General features: G+C 39.6%; 1 protein-coding gene across 4 annotated transcripts in view; it reads left to right on the forward strand.

Annotated features, from left to right (window-relative positions):
• The first annotated feature begins 1,428 nt into the window (after positions 1 to 1,428).
• The window catches only part of PRKCI (protein kinase C iota), a 30,751-nt gene continuing 9,510 nt past the window's right edge, over positions 1,429 to 22,669 (forward strand). The window contains exons 1-10 of one of the 4 annotated variants that reach the window (XM_075031380.1): positions 1,429 to 2,481; positions 10,091 to 10,212; positions 14,847 to 14,936; positions 16,261 to 16,311; positions 17,502 to 17,587; positions 18,921 to 19,061; positions 19,924 to 19,978; positions 20,691 to 20,749; positions 21,193 to 21,369; positions 22,344 to 22,441. In XM_075031380.1, coding sequence (XP_074887481.1) covers positions 2,366 to 2,481; positions 10,091 to 10,212; positions 14,847 to 14,936; positions 16,261 to 16,311; positions 17,502 to 17,587; positions 18,921 to 19,061; positions 19,924 to 19,978; positions 20,691 to 20,749; positions 21,193 to 21,369; positions 22,344 to 22,441 — 995 coding nt within the window. In that variant the 5' untranslated portion in view covers positions 1,429 to 2,365. Of the gene's footprint in view, positions 2,482 to 9,039; positions 9,066 to 10,090; positions 10,213 to 13,745; positions 13,809 to 14,846; positions 14,937 to 16,260; positions 16,312 to 17,501; positions 17,588 to 18,920; positions 19,062 to 19,923; positions 19,979 to 20,690; positions 20,750 to 21,192; positions 21,370 to 22,343; positions 22,442 to 22,669 lie in introns of those variants that run through there. The other 3 variants (XM_075031381.1, XM_075031382.1, XM_075031383.1) reach the window with 3 other exon arrangements.

Here is a 22,669-nt window from a genome sequence, read left to right on the forward strand (position 1 = left end):
AATGTAGCTCAGCGATACTTCTTTCTGCAGTTAGGTTGCTGTTTCCTTACATAACAGTTTGACCAAGTGATAATTGGATGTGAAGGGAGAAATTAAATTGCCAGTTGTCTAGCAGCTAGTTAGGATAGATAAATACTTTGCAAAGAAAAGAGTCTCAGCAAGCATCTTCACAAAACCCAAACACCATCAAAGGCATTGTAGATGAGCTTAAACCGTTGAAGGGTGAAGCAGTAACACTGACTGCAGGTGGACTGCCTGTGACAAGTAGTGACAATTTACCAGGTCTGAGGATGCCTGGTTTCTATGAAAGCTGACATGATGATTTGGTGAAAGAAAATAGGAATTTTCATAGGTAAAAAAAGAAGGAGGTGTAGAGAAAATGAAGACTTGTGCTGAGATACACTTGGAGATCCAGTAGGAAATAGAAAACATGTTGGAAGTTCTGATGCAAGATATGGGTGAGTTAAGATAGAGTAGCATGCTTCCTGATATACAAAAAGGATGTAATACTGTGTGGAAGCTGGGTGGAGCAAGTAACTTTCTTCTGAGGTAAAAACAACCAACCACTGCAGGAAGGTCAGGTAGCATGAAAAAATTCTGTACATTGTAACCACGCCTAAGGTAAACAGCAAATAGGGTACCTTAATTTATTTTATCGCCAATATGGAAGGAGCAGGGTGTGTGGATTTGGAAGTGCTGATCTCATGTAGCAGCCTGTAACTGAACATGAAAAGCTGGACTCCACACTGCTCTAATGCAGACATCCAGATGTGATGCTGACTGGAGCATGGAGGTGGGCAGTGGGAAAAAGGAGTTGCTTTTACTGTAATAGAAGAAAACAAAGGTTCCCTATTTCTTAGGATTGCCAGAAACATCCGTCTTTTCCGGAGGTGTTGCACAAGACAAGTATGTGTTATCAAAGAAGCTGTTGATGTATTGTTAAATAGGCAAAGCAGGAAGGAAATACTAGTTGTAGTGATAAGGTGGCTTATGATTAACAGTTTTAATAAAATACCTTTTATTAACCATCCCTGTTCACCCCCCTTTAGTTAAGAAGCATCCTTCCCGTTTCTTTCTTAAAAAATATCTTAGCCATTTGATATATGGCAATTGAAGCTTCACCTGAGCTGTATATACTGTCTCGCAGGCAGTGCGCACTGCATGGACTCTTTAGAATTCTTACAGAAAGTATTTTAGTCGACAGGAGTTCTAAGAAACGCGTTGCCATTGCTTCTGAACAGCTCCAGTTGCCCGTCGGCTCCGCGCCAGCTGCTGAAGGCCAGCATGCTACTTTTGCAGCGGTTTTGTGTTAAGATCCTGAATTTTCGGACAAAACCAGTGGAGGAGTCGTGGTATGAAACGGATGGCGGAGCAGAGCCGTGCCCAAGACGGGTTTTTCCTGACGTGCAGACGGTGCCGATGGGTTCGGTTCTACGTAACAGCCCAGGTAGAGACCCTGGTCCACAGGCTGCTCTCCACGGAGTACCCCCGCGGGCGTTTCTGGCTCTTTCAGCCTTCAAAGGAGGACGGTCCTGTTTGTACCGAAGCAAAATGACGACTTTTCCTCCTGAGCCCCCTTCCCTGAGCCCAGCTCCGGCTGTGGTGAGGCCCCGCAGCAGGAGCCGCTGCCGAAAGAGCCCGGGCACCTGGGAGTCCCCAGAGGCAGTTCGGCGGACCCGGCCCAGCCGCGGCAGCTGCCCGGTACGCGAGGCGCCGGCGGGCCGCCCGCTGCCGGCCGGCTCTCACTCCCGGCGCTCTCTCCCCGCCGGGCCGGCGCCAGGGCCGCGCTGCCGCCCAAGCGATCCCAGCGTGCCTCGCGGCGGGCCGTACCAAGCGGCGGGGAGAGCGCGGGGAAGGGAAGAGGGGCCATCGGGGCGGCTTCTGGCCCGCCTGACCTGGAGAGAGCCGCTGCGGCGGCTTCGCGGCGGGGATCGCGGCTGCTTTCCCCCCTTCCGCTTACGGCGTGGAGCGTTCCGCTCCGCAGGAATCCCGCGGGGAGAGCCCACGTAGCGCGCGGGGCGGGGGGAGAGGAGAACACGCGAGGCGTGGCGCCCGCCTTCCCCGAGCGGCGGAGCTGCCGACCGGCCGCTCCCGGAGCGGCTCCGCCTTCCTGCCGGGGAGGGGGGGGGGGGGGGGGCGAAATCCGTGCTCCCGTCCTGCGCCGTCCCGCACGGCTCCGCGCTCTCCCCCTTCCCGGTGCTGTCCCCTCCCCGTCCCGCGTGGTCCCAACCCGCCCCGGGCTGGCGCCGTGAGGAGGGGGCGGGGCCGCGGCGCGCTCGAGGGACGGCGGCAGCGGCTGCGCGACCCCCGCCGCCTCCCGCTCGCCCTCCGCCGCCGCCGGAGGAGGAGGAGGAGACGGGGGGGGATGCCGACGCAGCGGGACAGCAGCGGCAACAGCACCATGTCGGCTCCGGGAGGCGGAGGGGGCGGCCTCGGCGGGGACAGCGCCCACCAGGTCCGGGTGAAAGCCTACTACAAGGGGTGAGTGCGGGCGCCGAGGAGCGGGAGGGAGCCTGAGGCACGGGCAGGCGGAGGGGCGGCGGCGGCCGGCGTGAGGAGAGGTTTGAGGTAGCCCCGGGTGGAGCGGAGCGGCAGGGCCCGGCCGAGGGGCGGCGGGGCCGGCGCCGCGGGAGTCTGAGGGAGGCTCTTTTCCGGGGGCTTGGAGCCCGCGGGTTTCTGTCAGGGGTGGTTCTTGGGCTGCCGTGTTTTAAAGGCCGGGTTTTCGGTGCAGTCACTGTAACGTTACCGTCTCAAGCCGTGGTATCCACTTGTAGGAGAAAAGAAGAAGGGGGGGAAAAAACCCCCAAGCACCAGGGGGGCTGGGTGGGGGGAGCGGTGCCCGCAGGGGCTGAGCGCCTCGGATCGCCGTCCTCCTGCCGTGTGGCCTTGCCGGTAAACACGGGTGTACCTGAGGGGCCTCCCCTGCCCTGCTCACCCTGCTTCCCACGCACCCCGAGGCCCCGGTTGTTTACCTGCCGTCAGTAATAATGCATGTTCCTTCATAACACTTCACTGCGGGACACATGGCAAAATTCGTATTTTAAAAAAAATAGACGTTCAAGGTCCAGCTTTGGTCCTGGTCTCTGCGTGCTAAGTGGTATTCAGGTCTAAAGGAGGAGGGTGTTTGGATGAAAACCTATTTCATCAGTTTTTTGGGTGTTTCCCAGGGCCTGAATGACTTCTGAGAAGGGAGTCTGCGAATGGTAACTAAGACGCATCTACTGTCAGTTACGCTTCTGCTGGGAAAAAAAAATACGGTAGAGGTCTGCACAATGAATATCTGAATGTTTCTGGTCTAATTCAATGGTTCTCCAACAATAACAAGTAACGCAGAAGTGTTCTGCTTTGGGTTCACGACCCTCTATTAAATAGTAACAGTTACAGGTCCTAACTTTTAAAAGTTTGAGTGCAAAGGTTGACAGTGGTTCATTGGGCCATTAAGCTTAACAGGAGGTGATCTAAACAGGAAAAAATGTAGGTTGCATTTTTGGATTAAGAGTGAACACATGATACTCTCGACAGCTTCCTTCTAGTTATCTGTATTAAGTAGAAGAAAAGATTTATGACACTTACAGTATTTACTATCTGGTATCTCTAGCTTTATAATTTTAGGGAGAGGTATAGAAACCTTGCTGAGCATTTGGTATTTGCTACTGTGCTTGACTTCTGGCTTGTGTCTGCTTTGGGGCTTTTCTTGCCAGAAGTCTGTAGAATTACTGTAGAGACTGGCAAAATCTGTGGCTTCAAAGGCCGCGTGAAACACTGCCACGGTAACAGTATGTGAAATTCTAAGCTCTTTGTTTTACAGTCTCTTTAATCCACCATTTCTTAAGGACTTGGAGATGCCCCTGGCTATCAGCTGGCAGAAGTGTTCATTTGGTCAGGCAGTGAACTAAAGTAGAAACTGTTCTGGGTTAAACCCATTTATTTTTCTTCTGCTGGGTCAGTTTTAATCTTGATCATTTCCACATGCAATCACATGAATTCTTGCTTTAGGACAGGGAGGCTATGGTGCAAGAACAGAGAGAAAGCTGCTCAGGGTTGTGGGAGTGAGGAAGAAAACTGCTACATTGTACAGGAATGCTGGCTCATGACACTTAAAGTATTAGGTAATAATTTCACAGACACTGGAATGTTTCTTTTGAGTCTCATCTATTGGCTTTTTATCTGTTAATGCAATTATCGGTTTACTTTTAATAATGACACTGAGTCACGTAGGGTGTTGGTTAACCATTGTGAATACCAACAAACTAACAAGCTGAATGCCTTAGTCATGATTTGTTTCAAGATCTAAACAAATAATTCTCTCCACTTTCCTACAGCAGAAGGTCTCATGCCCACTTCTCAGACTAGCACTGTCAAGAAGTGGGTATCAAAGCAAAACACTTTACCTGCACTTACACTGAAAGGAGTTGGAGACTGGGGATCTAAATGCTGATATCAAAGGCAGCATTTTCTCCTTTCATCAAATAAACTGTCTCAAGATTAAAGCTGGATAGAGGATTTAATGGGAAATAGTGTTAATCAGGAAAAGTTAATCTCTCTTAATTTCATTTTAATAGAAGCATTTAAGTGGGTTGTTGAAGTTATCGTGAAAGTCGTGCTGGGAAGGTCTTTTCAACTTCCAGAAGGTGTTTCTGGTTGGAGAAAAGAAAAAACCCCAGCAACGGCAGAAGCACAGATTCGTTGTTGAAACAGTTGGGAATCTGATAGGCAGGATAGTTGCCTGGGGCTTGAAGACCGAGAGCAAAGAGCCGAGCCTGAATCCCCAAAACATCCCTTACTCTGGCCAAGAGCCTAATTGCTTTTCTCAGCCAAGACAAAGACTTCCACGAAGAACACTTTGAAGGGTCTTTGTTTCATTCAACCGTGCAGTGGTAATTCTTTGTCTTAAATTCATGAAATATGTAAAACCAGGAAGGAAAATTTTCCTAAGATGAACAGAGATCATGAGAGTAAGGGGATGGGAATTCCCGCAGACTTGGGAATTAGGGCGTTAGGTTGAGTTTATCCAGGTATTTCTTTCTCTCTGGTAAGCCATGCTTATCTTTCTCATAAGACTGGTTGTTTAAAATGCTGAAAATAGTCTTACCTCTTTTAAAGAGTTGTTGTAATCTGTGCAGTGTGTGTAATAGAGGTTCCTGTGTGAGTTCTTAGGAATTTACTTTTGTTACTTTATCAACAAAATGTACGCAAGCATTTGGTGTAATGAAGTGTAGCAGCTTCAAATGTATGGCACTGAACAGCATCTGTAATTACAACCATTTCAGCTTTCTGATATTATTAAAAGTTTACCTTTTGTCTTATCTAATTTGTTGTAGATGCTTTTTGTCAGTTCAGTACGAGAAGCTATTATATCATTAATAAATGTGGGGGAGGATTGCATTGTAGCAGTAGAGAACAGGTAGGAATAATAAACTGCTTGTGCTCTAGGAATCCTGTAGAATTAATGTTGTTGATTTTAAAAAAGAAACATACAAACAACAAACTTGAAGAACCATTTTTCTGTCATGATTAGAACTGCTCGCTTGCATTCTTTCGGTGCCTGACATAGATTTTGCACTGTTTTAACTGTATAGGCTGTGATGTAGGTTAGACTTTTGATATAGTTGAAGGCATAGGTTACCAATGCTTTGCCCACCTTCGGTTTGATTTGGTTCAAATGAAGAATACTCCTGACAGTCCTCTCGTGATACTTGTTAAACTTGTTTCTTTTCTTACTTTTAATATGTTTCTGTCAGTGAGAAAGGGGGGGGGGAGTTTAAGTTTAATTGTAAAATCAACATGTACCTCCATAAATATTTCCAGGAAGTTACTTTCTTAAGAATTTTTGAGTTCTCGCATCCTTTGATTATATTATTCTTCATCTTGGGCATTCTCTGATCAGTTCTTCAGCTCAATGTCTTTTGTTGTCTGTTGAGGATCAGGATCTGCATAGGAGAGTGTTCAGCTTAAGAAAGCTTTGTTTTAAGCCTATGAACATATTTTCACCCCTTCTTGCTGTTTCAACATTGATTTAATTTTCCAGAAGAACAGATTGTGGGAGCAGGCAGTTTGAGACCTCATACTTCTACTGGGGAAAGAGATGCTTTAAATGGTTCTGAATGGCAATGCCTACACCTTATGGTACTGAAATGATACTGAAACGATACTGAAACAGCAGAATTCTCCACGAGTCTTGTACGGGTCTTAATTTCAGTGAGCTATAATTAGACATTATCAAAAGCCTTAATGACTGACCCAGGTGTGTGATAAATATATGCATATGTAGATCATACGTGATTATGTATCTGTATATTTCCACATACATAATATGTGATAGCTACATTAGGCTGCAGGTGGAAAAATCCAAAGCAGTAGTGTCTGTTCGCACAGTGGATTGTTCTCTCACAGAAGTTTAAGCTCAGAAGTGAAAAATGAGGTATGGATATTGAATTGCATTTAACTGTTGGCATTGGGGGTTTTGTTTGTTTGTTTGTTTTGGTTGGTTGGTTGTGGGTGGGTTTGTTGGTTTGTTCTGGGTTTTTTTGTTAAAGGATGTTATGACTTGATGATCTGTAAAAGAAAAAGCATGAGAAAAGCTGTTTGATCTCAGGAAAGGTGGGGAAGATGGTGATGAGGTTCATGGTCTTCTAGAGATACTTAAAATCTGTTCTCTAGTGTTTGTGTTTACCATTTACATTTTCTCAGTCTTCCTATGATTCATCTTTTACTGATTCTTACATTTGCAGGGTATTGATTCAGGCAGGTCTTTTATTAGTATGAATAAAATGGTCCTTTATTAATATTTATGGAAGATACAACAGCATTTTAGCTGAAAGTACTTCAGGACAAGTACTGTCTTGTTTATTTGTATGTTTCCTACACAAGGCCCCTGATTAAGACCTATTATAATAGTACTAAAACTCTAAAAAACCTGGTGGTACCATAGTAAGAGTTAATTGACACATCCAGATGTGGTGGTGCAAAGGGTGTGCTTGAATCAGATTTTCTTCTAATTTCCTGTGTGTGTCATGAGGAGACAAATAAGGATGATATGCCTTAGAATAGCTTTACAACAAATGTGCTTATTAAAAGCAGTGCATAAGCTTATCTTCATCAGAAGGAAAGGGCTATTGTCAAGAATTTTTTTCCCACGTCTTAGTGAAAGAAGGCATTTTGTATTTTTTCATGCAAGGCAGCAGGCTATGGTTGACATCAACTTTCCTTTGTTCTTTAACTTGGCCTACTAATTTTTGTTTAAAGTGCCAAATTTCTTCTCAGTAGAGTTTAGCTTTATGTCTTAGCTTGAGTGAATACAGCTTTTTCCTAATGAAGACATCATCAATATGGTGTTAGGTGCATGAAATGTGAAAAACGCCACGTAATGCAAAGGTGTGGTAACAGAACCACTCTGGAAGTTAGACCTGTCTCAGTGGAAAATATCAGTATCATCAGTATAGTTAAAATGGCAAAATAAAGCTGGTAGGAAGACCTGTAATCTTTCAGTTTCTGTGTTACGTAAAACTGGCTTCACATCTCTAGGAAAAGTGTCCTGATGTTGCTTGTGGAACCTTGTTCGTACTTAATATGCTTTTTTAATATGTATATATTGCTATTAGCTAGAGTTCTCTGAAAGACTGATTAGTGTTTGTTATAACAGAGATGCTAAGATCTTCCAAATGTATTTAATAACTGATACATGTCTTGTTGGAGGTATTAGAGTAGTAATATAGAGAACTTGCTTAAATTCTAAAATAATTAAACTCTCCTTTTATTTGAAGGGCAACTATTTTGCTACTGAAAGGTAGCAACAAGTAGGAAGAATTTTTTTTTCAATTGGTACCAGCTTTTACTTTATAGATACGGAGGGATTCCTGGGCTGTTCAGTACGTGTTAACATAGTGACTTTTTCTGTTTACTGTGGTACAGATAAATCTAGTTTAAGTGGACTTGAATCATCAGATTTGAAAACCTGCTGAACAGATTTTGCTAATTTTGGTTGTTTTGGTTTTTTGTTTGGTTTTTTGTTTTTTTTTTAAATCTTCAATTTTTGCTAGAGCATCAGTGATTACAGTCTCTTGACATTATGGTCTGTCACCTAACTCTTTTTGCTTTTCTGACAATAGTAGTCATGTAGTCACCACTTCTTTTAACATACACCGTTCCATTACTGCCTAGTTCAATCACAAAATAAACTGCAATAGTTGAAATACTTAACTCTGACTTCTCAGTGCCCTTTAGAACTTAACTTTTTGTTTAAGAAAATATTCCAAACTGAATACATCTGCACTAAAATGTGAATGAATGAAGGGATGGTAAACTTCAGCACTACATCAGTGAAGTTGCTAAGTAAGCAGTGCCTTATTTCCTTCCCTGAAAAACAGGAAATACAGGTTGAGACTTTGCCTCCTAATACAGCCTCGTGGGTTTCTCTTTGGTTGATGCCTGCGTGTCTGTAACAGTAATGCACTGTTAAATCTGCCTCAGTTTGTAGAGCCAAGGACTGGCATTGGGTTCACAGTTTGTGCATTTTGAGAGAGGATGCGAAGGGAGACCTTTGTATCGGAGAAAATGCAGTTTGCCCTGTCGGATGGGTGCAATCGGGTGTTTCAAACGAAGCCCCATTTGCCCCAAAGTACTGTTCTGTGTCTAAACACTGGGGTCCAAATATTGTTTTGTCTTGCATTTTGCCTCGTGTGGAAAGAAGAGGAGCAATTCCTCAACCAAATAATGTAGCAGCTTTTTGACTGCTTTATTCAGATTATTGAAGAGGTGTCATTTCACTATACTAACCATTTACTGGAGTCTTTCCCTTAACTAAACTAACTCTGATCATGCTCATAAATCCAGAATTAGGCTAGCTGTTCTTCTAGAGTGCTTAGAAATTGCTAGTTCATTTTATTCATGCTGCTGAACTTCAGGAGCCTCAGGCAAGCATGTTTATAGTGCGTGTTCTCTGCCACTCCTGGAAGTGGTTCAGGTTCAGTGACCACAGTATGTTAAGTCACCTTCTTGATACCACTCTGCCCATGCACAACATGATTTAAAGATGTTTAACTTGCTGCATGGTACACTTCAGTCTGGTAGGTATGCTGATGTGAATTTTGACCAGATACAAACTTTGTTGCTTCAGTTATTTTTTTTTTCCCCCCCACCAAATACTGCTGGTGGCTGGCACCAGCTGAAACAAATCCCAGCTAGCTGAGGTTTTTATGGGAAGATTAGTCTCCTAGTTCAAACGTTGGGCTTATACGAGATGTTTGAAGAGTAGCATTGTAAACAGCCTTCCACCCTCCTCTGAACTGTATCTCTGGAATCCTTTGTTTAAAGGAATGCAACCCTGAGTCACCTGTTCCCCTTTAAGGCCCAGCAAATACCAAGACAATGGGTCAGAATTTTATGTTAACATATTTAAAACACCAGGTTAACTAACTTTTAATCTTAATTATAACAAAATACCCATTCTGCATAACAGTAAAGTAGCAAATTTTACTTCTGAGTATATGCCTCTCTGTCAGCCTTCCCTGGCATTGCAGTGAAGTATCATGGGTCTCTTTTTTTCTTTTAAAGGTGCTCTCAATATTCGGAACATCCCCCCAATCCACTGTTTAATATTTTTCATTAACTTTTCGTAACATCTACACAATCAAAATTTAGTTGGAGAAGATGTATAGTTCTTAAAACCTTTTGATACCTAATAACAAAATAACTGTTAAAGAGCAAGCAAAACCAGCAGTATGTTAATAACATCCTTCAAAATTTTTGCAGCATTTCATTCTTCAGTTTCCACTGGTATAATAGATCTCATTTCTGTGTGTGGTTAATATGTGCTGCAACTTAATTCATAGTTATTTGGGCATTTAACTCTTAATTTTTCTTAAACAGATACCTGGAGGATTAAATGCCAGGTAGTTGGTAAGAAAAATCACTTGGAGCCTGACTTTGCTATAGGAAGGGAACTTATGTGTTTTATTTTACTTTAATATTTTTGTAGGGGTCTGCAGCAGGGATGGGTTTTATATTAGTGGTATATGGAAAGTGTTAGAGGTGATGATCAAGTCCTACATATTACGGTATAGTTTCTCAAATTTATTTTTCTCTTGCTCAGGGACATCATGATAACATATTTTGAACCTTCCATCTCATTTGAGGGACTGTGCAGTGAAGTTCGAGACATGTGCTCCTTTGACAACGAACAGCTTTTCACCATGAAATGGATTGATGAAGAAGGTAAATCAATGCTGATCAATAGGTTGCTCAGCTTTCTAGGTTTCCTCTCAGTTTCATCTTTTCCTTTCCCTCTGCCTTTATAAGATACGCTTATAAAACATACTTCATAAGTATATTTTTAGAAATAGTAAATCTGACTGAAAAAATAATGGTTATCTAATGCCTTTGTACTTATATCTTTATGACAAGCTTGTTGTTTCAAACTGCTTAGTGTGGAGCTCTCTTTTTTCTTTCTTTTTTTTTTACCAAATAAAACCTCAATGACTATAAAAACGTGAATTCAATGTTAGGATTTCTTACGAAAGGAATAGAAAGTATTCCTTTCTACTGCTGAAGATGACCGTGGTTCCCCTTAAAGCTTTGAAAAGAGTTAAGCTAACCTTAAATTATACAAATTACAGTATTTATCTAAAATATTGATACAATTTAATATACAGTTGAGTTGTATGTGTAAAAAAAAAAAAAAAAAAAAAAAACAAAAAACAAACCCAAAAAACCCCAAACCAAAACAAAACCAAAAAAACGTTATGAGTCTTTGTATCAGCTGTTACTTTAACAACCCGAAGTCTATTAACACGTAGATACTAATGAAACTTTTTCTAAATGTTAAGAGTCATTACTTGTCTGAATGATGTATAGTAACTCTTCACCAAAGTGCAGTAACAACCTTGGCTGAGAACTCTTGTCATCTCTAGCACTTACATTATCCATGTTAAAGTTTACCTCAGATGAAAAAAAAGTTCAGAGTCTGTTCTCCCTTCTCCTTAGTAGATGTAGTCCAGTTGAGCTGTATGTATACATCAGTAATTTTTTGAAAAGATTATCTGTAGTTCCTATTTTCTTTGTGGAATTGGTGTATTCTGCACATAGGTTTTGAGCTACACCAAAGAGACATCTGAATTATGAAATTGCCGTTGAGTTACTTTAGCATGTGAAGTACTTGTTGCAATACATAAAAGGCCCTAATATGCAGTGATTTCTTGGCAGTGGTTAGTATTTGTATGCAGTGATCAGCATAAATGGTGCTTATAGAACTGTTTCCTCCCCTTGTCACAGCTTTCCCATTCAAAATTGGGTGAATGCCAGTTTATTCAGAGTTTAAAGCTAAACATGGACCAAAGCTGATTTTTGGAAGTGCTATATGGGCAGGTGTGTTGAAGATTATGTGGTTTTGGGAATCTGAGTGGGTTTTCTTTCTTTTTTCTTTTTTTTTGTTTGTTTGTTTGTTTCCTCTCATCATTCCAAAGTTATTTATATCGGGCAGATGCAGTAAAGTAAAATGAACAATGTTTATGACTGAATTGTGCAGCGGTGCTCTTTGAATTGAACATTTACTTCATAGTGAGCTGGCTGTTTTGTTTTATCTTGAGGAATATAATAGACTTCTCACTGAAGAGGAAGAGTGCAGTGTCAGTCATAGTAAGAAGTACATATATTTTTTTAATAAAACATTTGCAGAAAATTTTGTGCAGATTCAATAGTTTACTTGAAGCAACAGTTTGTTCTGTCTCAATTTCTGCTGTTTAATTAGAGATAGGCTGGAAAAAAAAGGAATGCTGCAGTTTGACTAAATTATTTTCATGTATTCACATAGGATTTAATTTTCACAAGCAATCTGTCTTTGCTTTAATCATTGACTTCCAGTTTAATGTCAGTGGAGAAAAAGTTAATCTGGTGATGAGGAGTGTGTTTAAAAAAAAAAAAATCCCCCTGTCTTTATTATGAGTAATTCTTGCATCTACAGTGGCTTCTTGCCAAGACCCTGCCTCCTCTCTTCTTCTCCCTCCACCACTCTTTAGTGTTTTCAATTGATATTCTTTCTTGAAACTCATAATTTGCTTTCTTGGAAAATTGCTGTATCGCAGTCTCTTCACTAAAACTGAAGTTAACTCTTTAATAGTAGCATGAGGAAATGTGTGTACTGTGGACTGGTGCTTGTTATACTACTACCCATGCTTCTTGCAGTGTAAGACACCTAGATGGTGTCTAGGCCATCTCTTCACTACTTCCTCACTAAACTGCTTGATCAGATCTGTGACTAAACTGGATTTACCTAGTCACTAAGGTTTTTACTTGTTATATACTAAATGTCTTTTTAGCCTTTGCAAGATACAGTGTCATGTATAACTACTCTTTCATAGAGGTAATAGCAAACAAAGGCAGACCTAGTTTAGTTGAGTGGGATCACTTCAAAGAATGCTCAGATGCAACTGGAAAATAGAATGAACTTGATTTGATTTTAGACAAATTTTTATTTTGTTTGTATGCAGTCAGTTTGTCTTACCTCTGTCTTCTGAAACATGCTGTAGGATGGACGCTAGCCTTATGTTTGTGTTCAGTCTGTTGTTTCTTGCTATATAACTCAAAAGTAAATATTTTCCTATGACACTTATCCCAGCTGTCTTTGGCTGCAAAATTCATACTACTCCGAACTTGTTGAAAGAGTATGTCTCTAAGCCTTCTGTTCCAAGTTTGAAGCACGATGTATGGTCTTGAGAGCCTCCTTTTCTTCTGCCAAAAGGAAACACAAAACTGTTTGCACAGGTGTCAGAAACAAATGAAGAAAAACTGGTTTGTTGATTCTCATAGTGAGTCTGAATAAATATAGTTGTTCCTTCTCCTCCCCCCGTGTTCTGCACTGCATAAGTTTGTGCAGTGGGTAGGCAGTTTGATGTCCAGATAGGCTAATTGGAGCAGGGAGGTGGTATGATGAAAAACTATTAACACTGGCTTTAGAGACTCATTTTGACGGTTATGATGTGCAGAAAAGAATAAAGACAGAATGCTGCAGATGGACAGTTTACATTTATTACCAATATTTTAGCAGTAGAAAAGAATGGATACATTAGAAACAAAACAAATTAACTGGAAAAATTTTTGTAGGGTGAGTTTTAAATATTCCCTTGGCTGCTAGATGCGTGGTTCTACTGAAAAGCCTTAGCAACGCCTGTATTAATTTTGATATCTTGTAGTACAAACCAAAAAGAGAATAGTTAATAGGCTGTTAACTTTCAAACCATGGTATTGACCAAAGACTCAAAGCAGTAAAACTTTCAGACTGGGTCCAGTTAGGCTAAGACAGAAATTGTTCTGCCTTCCTTCAATTCAGTTACCCACAACCAGTTTACCACTTAAGGGTGTGAAAAGTAGTATTTCTGTTAAGAATTGGAAATGTTATATGACAGTAGACTTGCTGTAGGGGATTTTGGCTAGAAAGAAGCTTGTTCTGCTTACATGCTGGAGTATAAGCAGGCGGAGATAAATCCCATGTTCTCACACAGAACATCTTGTGTAGGTGGAAGGGAAAAAAAAAACTTTAACTAATAACCAGAAGTATTTTCTTTCTTTGGGGTGGTAATGATTCAGATTCAACAGTGCTTTAAAAATTTTTTGGTTGTAGTATTATTTTGAACAAGGTTTCTTCTTTTAGTGGGATTTTTTTTTATATAATATTACTAATCTGCATCAGACACTGAAGAAAACATTTTGTTGCATGGCTGTTCTTTTCAGTCTCTATAGCAGTTTCCAAATGCTGGCAAATACAGAAGATCAGTTAAAATGTCAGATGAAGTCTTCAGATGAATCTTGAGAAGCAGGTAAAGTGCAGGCTGTCTGTCCAAAGTAGTATGAACCAAGGCTAGAATTTAAGGTCCTTCTTGCTCCTGATCCTGAATACAGCAGATCTCTAGCTTGATCTCCTTTGATCCTCATCCACCCCGTGCCTAGGTTTTAAACCTACCATATGCCAAAATTGCCCTGATGTAATTGAGTGTTGTTTAAAGATTTTGAAATACTTTTGTGGATGCACGTTATTTTTTTTAGAAACATAAAGTAGATATCTACAGAGACCTCAGTCCTAAACTGTTACTTCTGAAGCACAAATTTGTTAAAGCAATCCAATGCAGTCTTGTCAGAGAAACTTGAAAGTACATGCCAAATGCTTGTGTGATAATCTGCTCCATCTCAAATGGTTAACAAAAGCTGCAATTGTTTTATAAAAGAGGGGAAACCCCCCCCCCCCCGAAACCAACCAACCAACAGTTTTTTCCTGCCTTGGTGCCCTTTCTTTAAGGGACTTTACTTCAAATAGTCCTGTAAGTGTGAAAGTAGTAGTTAAAAATCAGAAAAATGGGGTGTTTTCACTTAGGTTACATGATTTGTCCAATGTCTTGATTGAGATTTGAGGGAAGACTAGAGGTCTAACTGGTTTTGCACTTCCTGGTTAAAGTCTTGGCAATGTTGAAGCAGCTGTGAAAGTAGAATTGACTCGGTTCTAATTAAAAATCCATGAAATAAAAAGGAATCTTAAAATGATTTTAGGTGCAGGAAGATAACCTGCACCTCCTGTACTGAAATGATGTGTAACCATGCTTGTAGCAGACCAAACCAATGGCGTTTTGTGGTTGTGGTCTGCTTGCCTCTTAGGAATATCTCATATTTCTGTTTTCCCTGAAAGCATTCAGTATGACTGTATTTTCAAATGTACTGTCTGAACAGCGTTAAAAATAAATACTACCACACTTGAGAATATTGTTCTCTTTTGCTACATTAATTATCTCAGAACCAACTATGAGGGACCTATTGAATGGTACAGAACTAATTGGATTGAGTTTTATATTGTTCTCTTTCTACAGGAGATCCTTGTACAGTTTCTTCTCAGCTGGAGTTAGAAGAGGCCTTTCGGTTGTATGAACTAAACAAGGATTCAGAGCTTCTAATTCATGGTATGGTGAAATTTATTATATTACTTCTCGTGTTTGTACCTGTGAATAAGTAGAATTTTTACCTTGCATCATCTGTGTCTTTTGCACAGACTCCTCAAAGCCTGTTGTGGCATTCTGTCAGAAGAATGCTGAAGACCATGCACCATGCTTTTTAGCTGTCAGCACTTTGTCAATGTTCTTCATTAAATTAAGGGAGGGAAAAATATTTTGCTGTTAGTTTATTAATGAAGGATGGCCCCTGTCTCTCATTCATTCATCCCAAGTGCCTTCATACGCTTGCTGGCAATGAATGGTAGAAGATATATAGTACAGTGTCCTACACTTTGTTATTGATAAGTGCTTTAGAGCAGCACCTATATTAGGAGAAAAAGTTGATGAGCTCCATTTGTGATGCTAGATTAGTCAAAAGTTTGACTTTTCTAAAATTAAGTACTTTAGACTGGTTTTGAACCTAACAATATCGTGCCCATTTGATATGTAATTGTTCAGGTTTTATTTTTCAGGGTTATATGCCTATTTTTGTAGCTTCTGCAGTATATTTTTCTTTCTGTTTCTAACTTTTTACAAGTGGAAGATAGATTTCCATTTAACAGAGTTTATAGCAGAAAAGCAGGGGATCATCATAAAGAGTGTTAGTGGGTGTGTTACACTACAGCATCTTAACATGATCCTTCTCTAAAAATACCCAAAAAAATATAGTTCACTATTAGCTTATTTGGGAGGAAGAGACAGTTTTTCAGCTTCCCACGAAGACTTTTAAAAAGTGGAAGAAGAATGTAATCTGTTTCTGTATATATTTCACTGTTTCAGTATATATTACTGCAGTATGCTTTTTGATCTGCCCTTTCTCCATTTATTTCTGTGTTTGATAAGCTTGTGATTAAACCAGCACCAGGGTGCTCTCTCCCAGACAGTTACTGAGGCCAAATAAACTGAAAAAAATGGCTAATGTAGACAAGATCATATGTAGCTGTTAGGACACTGTAATATAATGCATTTATAGTCAAGATTTCCAAATACTGACTGTGATGATTGGTCACATGGAAAACCAGAATCATTGCTTTTTTCTAGTTACTTTCTTTAGGCAGTAACTTGGTTTATTCAGCCTTTTGCTCATATTTCTCATGTATATCACTGTTGTGTCCAGCAAAAGGGTTTTGTGGCAGCTTTGCAGCTCACCCGCTCTTGCACAAGGTTTTGTTAAAATGCAGTCTGTGCCGTCTTCCGAAATGGTTGAATGCCTTTCAGAAGTGTTGTATTTAACCCAAAGATTTATCTTCTGTCTGACATAAAAATTAATCAGAAGTTTATGTCTTTCTTGCAGTATTTCCTTGTGTACCAGAACGGCCTGGCATGCCTTGTCCAGGAGAAGATAGTAAGTAGGCATTTTTAGTTAAGAAGTACAGAAAAATCAAGAGTTCAGATTTCTTGTTTTAGAAGATTTTGATATTCTATGGTTTGGCATCCTACACTTATGAATATTCATAATGCAAATCTCTAAAAATTAAATATTTAAAAGGAATAGAAAGTCTTGCTAAACTGAAATGTTATTTGTCATTTCTGAATCATTGTTAATAAGCATTTCACATTCCTGTTAACTATCCACGTCACTCTGCTTTCCTTGCTTTTGCCTCTTCTATCGTGACAGTTTTTTATCCTATTCCTGTCTTTTTGGTAGTTGCCAGATCACTGGCTGGCTAATGTGAACAAAGGCTTGTAAACAATGGTAATGACTTGTTTTATCACCATTTAGAGATCTGTGGTTAATTAATTTTAAATTGATGTTTAGGTACTATCAGGAGTATTCTCCAAAACCTTCTAAGTTACGTTAGCTAATATACTAGACATTAAAGAGGTAATTATCCCTCTGTCTTAAAGTTTTATAAAAGAGCATGTGTATGTTATGTACGCACATCTGTCAGCTTGACACCCCTGTCTCTGACAGATGTAAATGTGCATGCTTAAAGTTAAGTTTGGCAGTTTGGATAATGCTGCTTTTTTGAAAAAATGAGGTTGTGGACTGAATCAGAAATAAGTTTGCAACTCGGCGTAGTTTTCAATATTCTAGTTTTCAATTTTCATTCCTGACGTGCCTCTAGTAGTAAAAAATAAAATTAAAAAAACCACAACCAAACACTGGCAGCTGTGGATCTAAAACACTGGAGGATTTGTGCAAGCAATCGTATAAATCAGGGCATGCTCCTGAAATTCACCTTCTTTTCTCCTTCCCCTTCCCCACAGCTCCTCCCCAAATTTAGGTAAGGTAGGTGCATACTTTGCACACAAATGTTTGTGTTGTTTGGGCAGTTTTCCTACTCTTGACTCATTGTTCTTTCAACTTGGGAAAAGCAGAATTAACTTTGAGTTGATTGGGATATTCTACTTCAAATTTTCTCCAAAACTTAAAAAAATGGAGAAGATACTTGGAACATTACTCTGCGTTTCTGTAAGGTGCAGGAGTGAAACTTTACTCTGCAAATCACTCTACACAGAAACGTCCATGAGAAGATGTTGTAGTTCTGTGTTTGTATTTTTATGGATATAATCATATGTTTTTCCTCTTAGAATCCATTTATCGCCGAGGCGCCCGCCGGTGGCGAAAGCTCTATTGTGCAAATGGTCACACTTTCCAAGCCAAACGATTTAACAGGGTGAGACTTTTGTTGGGTACTTAAAATCATGGTACAGGGATGTCTTACTTTAGTATTTACAATGTTACTGCCTTGAAAAATTATAAGGTGGTTTTATTCTCATTTTTGTTGTTTGTCTATGGTATGGAGACTTGGTAACCCTGTAGTTTCAGGAAACTTAATCATTATCAAATTATCAGGAACTTGAAGGAAAAAAATTGATTGCAATTCACTTAACATATACTCTGAAACAATGATAGCAATTACAGAAATGTTCTCGTGTTCCCTTAAAATCTTCCCAGAGGGCAAACTTGAACACTGGCATTAGATGACTATGAGCTCAAAGTACATTTTCAATTCTTTAAGTTCTGGAGTAAAAAGGTCTGAACTTGCTTACGCACAGACTTTTCTTTCATGACTTTTAAACAAAAACCCGAGATGTTTCTCCAAACAGCCTGCTTATGATGGCATGTAATCAACTGAAAATAACAAAACATTTGTAATATTTCCAAGAAGCAGTGGTCAAATATGATTAGATAGGGCCCAAGAAGGCTATCTGCTGTATTTAGAAAAAGCAATAGCAAAAACCAAACCCAAAACATTTGAATAAGCCAGGTTCCTTGACAGCTTCAATAATCTTTCCTTCTTTTCTGAACTTAGTGTATTGTGTGCTTAATGCTTGAGATCGTCTCCACTAAACTTCATCTTAAGCATCCTTCATATCTAACTTCTGCCTTTTTTTTTTTTTTTTGACCTCTTCCTGGTCAAAGGCTGTCAAGGCACCATAATTTAATCACTTTCCGCTCTTGCGTTTGTAGGCACCCTGTTTTCATGGATCTTTTGAGTTGTTTTGTGAATGTCCTTCAGTGAGTGGTGATCTTCCCATTTCCTGTTATCTGGTGGTTTAATGTGTTGAGCTTTTGCTCTCCTGCCTTCCTCTGTACAAATGTAAGGACTCATCTACACCAAGAGATGACGAGACACATAGCAAATTAGCTTGGTCATAGCAGCCTGCTGATTCAGCTGCAGTGTTTTTGACCTGGAGTTGGCTCACGCCTCTCTGGGTCTGTGTGCAGCAGAAGAGGCTGGCTGTGCCTGGACCTTTCCGTGTAGATGCTCACCTTCTGTACAGCAGTTGCTGCTTATTGTTCAGTTGTGATTTTTGAGCTCCTCTGTATTGTATCTGCCTGTTTGCTCTTAAAGTTTTCAGACAGAGACTCTTGGTATAGTGGCAAGTTCGATAGGGATCTCTCTGATCTCTTATCCTATGTTTTTTTGTTAATGAAAATGTGGCTGAATAGTTTTTATTGTTTAGTTTTGCTCTTTAATCAGTTTTGTTGATTTGTCATTCTAGAGAGCTCATTGTGCCATTTGCACTGACCGAATATGGGGTCTGGGTCGCCAGGGATATAAATGCATCAACTGCAAACTCCTTGTTCACAAGAAGTGTCACAAACTTGTCAGTATTGAATGTGGCCGTCACACACTACAACCAGTAAGTAAAACTTACCCGAAAAGTTGTCTTGAAAAAACAACAACCAACCAATCATATACCACCCCCATTTTATACTAATGGTTTTCAAACTACAGTCTGCAAATAATCACAGTAGATGAAACATCATTCTTTATGGTTACTGTGACACTTTGCAAGAAAGTTTGGGATTCACTCAGTAGAATGGCAATTTACTGGCAAGGCAGGAGTCGTAATTTTCACATCTGCCATTTTTTCCTGTGTCAAATATAAACGTACAAGTGATATTTATCTCATCCTTCACTATGTTGTTACATAGTGCATATATACACACACGCTATTTTACGTCTTCAAAGTGAAGTACAGGTAAAATAAATTCTCTAAGTATCTGTTAGATTATTAGACTATTTCCCATTTTACAGAAAAGGAACATGAAGTGCAGAAGTTTTGACTTTTCTCACAAGAAATTCAATCAACTTTAGTTCTTAAGTGCCCAGAAAAATTTAGATGATTACTGCTCCTGGTTTAATATTAAAAGCAGACAGCTACAAGTCTACATTTTGTGAATTCATTTGCCTAATATATGTACTGCTGAAGTACATGAGCTATTCTGTCTCGTTTCTCATCTGCTGTACTTCTTTTCTTGTACTAAGTTGTCACTTCAACAGCTTCTGGAAGTGTGTCATAACTTCTGGAAAATAGGTAAAATAAGGACTGCAGTGGTTTCTTTTATTGTGTATGGATTAGAGCAGTAACTATGTTGACTGATCAAGTTAAAAAGTAGCTAGATTATATTCCTGAGAGATCATTTATTTCCTTTATTGTCTCTAAAATAATGTCTCTCACACTTGGACAGTTTATTAAAAAATCCTATGCCTATTTGCAGGAACCAATAATGCCTATGGATCCATCATCAGTGCATCCAGATAATGTAGAATCAGGTCAGATCAATAATTTTTTTTCTTTAAATTACTGTAAGTTGCTGAAACATGAATGTTGGGTTTTAAAATGAAATGGAGTAACTTTAAAATTATTTTAAAAACCCTTCTTTACTTTTTTTCCATAGAACAAGAAAAATAACGCAGCTTCTTAATGCTAAGGGGGATATAAATATAAAAATTCCATATCTTACCAGTTTAAGAAACTTGGCTAAAAAGGAAGAATTTAGGCTGTCAGTTACATTTTTCCATCAGTAAGCTGTTTACTTTAAATGCCCTGATCAAACAAACAAACAAACCTTAACAGAATTAGCAGGGTTTCTACTGGATGGGTAGCCAAAGAAGTTCATTCTTGTAGCAGTCAGAGTGATGGTCCTAACATTTGAATTTGAATATAGACAATGACCAAGTTAAATACCAAACATACCACTGTTCTGCACAAGATTCTCTGTGTGTGGAGTCAAGATTAATCTGAAGAGATCTCCAAATATAATTACAGGGTTTTACATTGGCCATAACTGATTATTAATGCGGTATTGCAAAAGAATGATTCTGATGGTTTAAAAAAAACAACCACCAAACCCAACAGCTTTGAATACTTACAACAGATGCATTTAAATTGTGTATCTCTTTGAGCTCTTGTGTGTGGAAATTTTAAGACAAAAGAAAATACTGTTGTATTGCATTGGTCTAATAATTTTTCTTGCACCTCTAGTGATTCCGTACAATCCCTCAAGTCATGAGAGCTTGGACCATGTTGGTGAAGAAAAAGAGGTAAAGTATCGTAACTGCGCTAACTGTATTCACAGATCTTAAATCTTGAAATGGAGAGACACAAAGGCTTTTTGTAATTTAACTTGTCACAAACTGAAAACTAGTACATAAAGCTCACACAGGTGTATGCATGTACGGCTTGCAAACTGTGTTATTTTGAACCTTGAGTTGAGATGTGCTTTGATTTAGAAAGTACAGATGTGCTTTGACTTAGAAAGCATTCCAAACTCCTCCGGTTTCATTTGTTCCTTATCTGCCAAGTCTCCTCTGCCTCCTTCCCTTCCCCTCACATTCCTTTCCAGGACAGTGCAGTTTTAAGAAAAACAAGTGTTAATTGAATCAGTTGTTTATATTAATTTTGGTGTTCCGTTTGAAATGCTAACTTTTTCAGTTGTTAAAATTGGCAAGCCTGCTTACTAATTTCAAATTATCTTTATCAAAAGGCAATGAGCATTAGAGAAAGTGGCAAAGCTTCCTCCAGTCTGGGTCTTCAGGATTTTGATTTGCTCCGAGTTATAGGAAGAGGCAGTTACGCTAAAGTACTGCTTGTTCGACTGAAGAAAACTGAACGCATTTATGCAATGAAAGTGGTGAAGAAGGAGCTCGTCAATGATGATGAGGTAGGCAAGCTTTTTATCAACAAATCAGGCAACTCTTCCAAAAAGCTTCAGTACCTACCACAAGGTGGGAGCCAGGCTTCTGGGTCTGTAACACTAATTGAAAATTATGCATGCGGTTTCTTATACATACTATACTACAGAACATTCACAAGATAGCCAGTTTTGAGGTCTTCATTGACAGACTGGTAGCTCACAGCTGCCCTCCTGTGCCAGTAGTTTCTGTCATGAGTCTCATTGCCTCTGTTGACAGTGTCCTTCTGTGATGAGCACTGTCTGCAGCAGCGCTCCTGCAGAATTAAAGTTAATAAACCTGTCTTGCTTTGTTATTTTGGAGCAGTATTCCATATCTCTCCTATTATGTTGGCTTGCTGAGCTGAAAAAGAAATGGGTTGAGTCTGGTTTTCATATGTTAAAAGATTGGGGTTTTGTCACAAAGGAGAACTCACAATGTTATTTTAATTGCTCTTCACATTGGACCTCCATCTTAACAGTTTTTGTAGCTTGTACAGTGATTAGCAGAAACTTGTGAGAAATTGCAGTATTAAAATGCTAAACACCTCTTGTTTCTGAAGATTTCCTTTGTGTTTCTTTAGGCTACCCTGAAAAGACTTGAGTGACTGTGGTTTGCTATCCAAGAGCTTTTGCATTTATTCCTCAGTCTGCCACTGATTTTGGCATTTCTCAATGCTACTTTACATTTGTCTGCACTAGTTTATCTTTTATAGATGAGTGTTTTTACATTCCCAAGTGTAGTTACACACTGAGGCTAAAAGTATGGGACACTCAAGACAGGAGAAAAAAAAAAAAGAGTATGTTAAATTGTTTTAACTCACATTGGAGAACTATATAATATTTAATTTCTTGCAAGTAAAATGAGGATGGCAAAACACTTGAATATCTTTCTGCTAATTGTCACTAATACTTGACCTAGGAAGTGCAACAGTCCTTTTCTGAATGTCGCTTTTCTTAAATAGGATATTGATTGGGTTCAGACAGAGAAACACGTCTTTGAACAGGCTTCAAATCATCCCTTTCTTGTCGGACTACACTCTTGCTTCCAGACAGAAAGCAGGTAAAGGTCATAACATAATAAGATGATAGTCTCATTCAAAAAATATTTCATACTGTTAGGCACCTCAAAGGCCTATTTAAAGCATTAAGTGTTAGGTAGGTAGCACAAGTCCACGTACTGTAAATCATAGTAGCATTTTATGAGCAAAAGGCTGTGTTCATCAGCTAAGCTTTTCAGATTGGGAAGATGCAAAAGAATGTAAAGTACCGGTAGGTATGATGGAAAGGA

The sequence above is a fragment of the Buteo buteo genome, chromosome 7 (assembly GCF_964188355.1).
Source record: "Buteo buteo chromosome 7, bButBut1.hap1.1, whole genome shotgun sequence".
Classification (NCBI taxonomy): domain Eukaryota; kingdom Metazoa; phylum Chordata; class Aves; order Accipitriformes; family Accipitridae; genus Buteo; species Buteo buteo.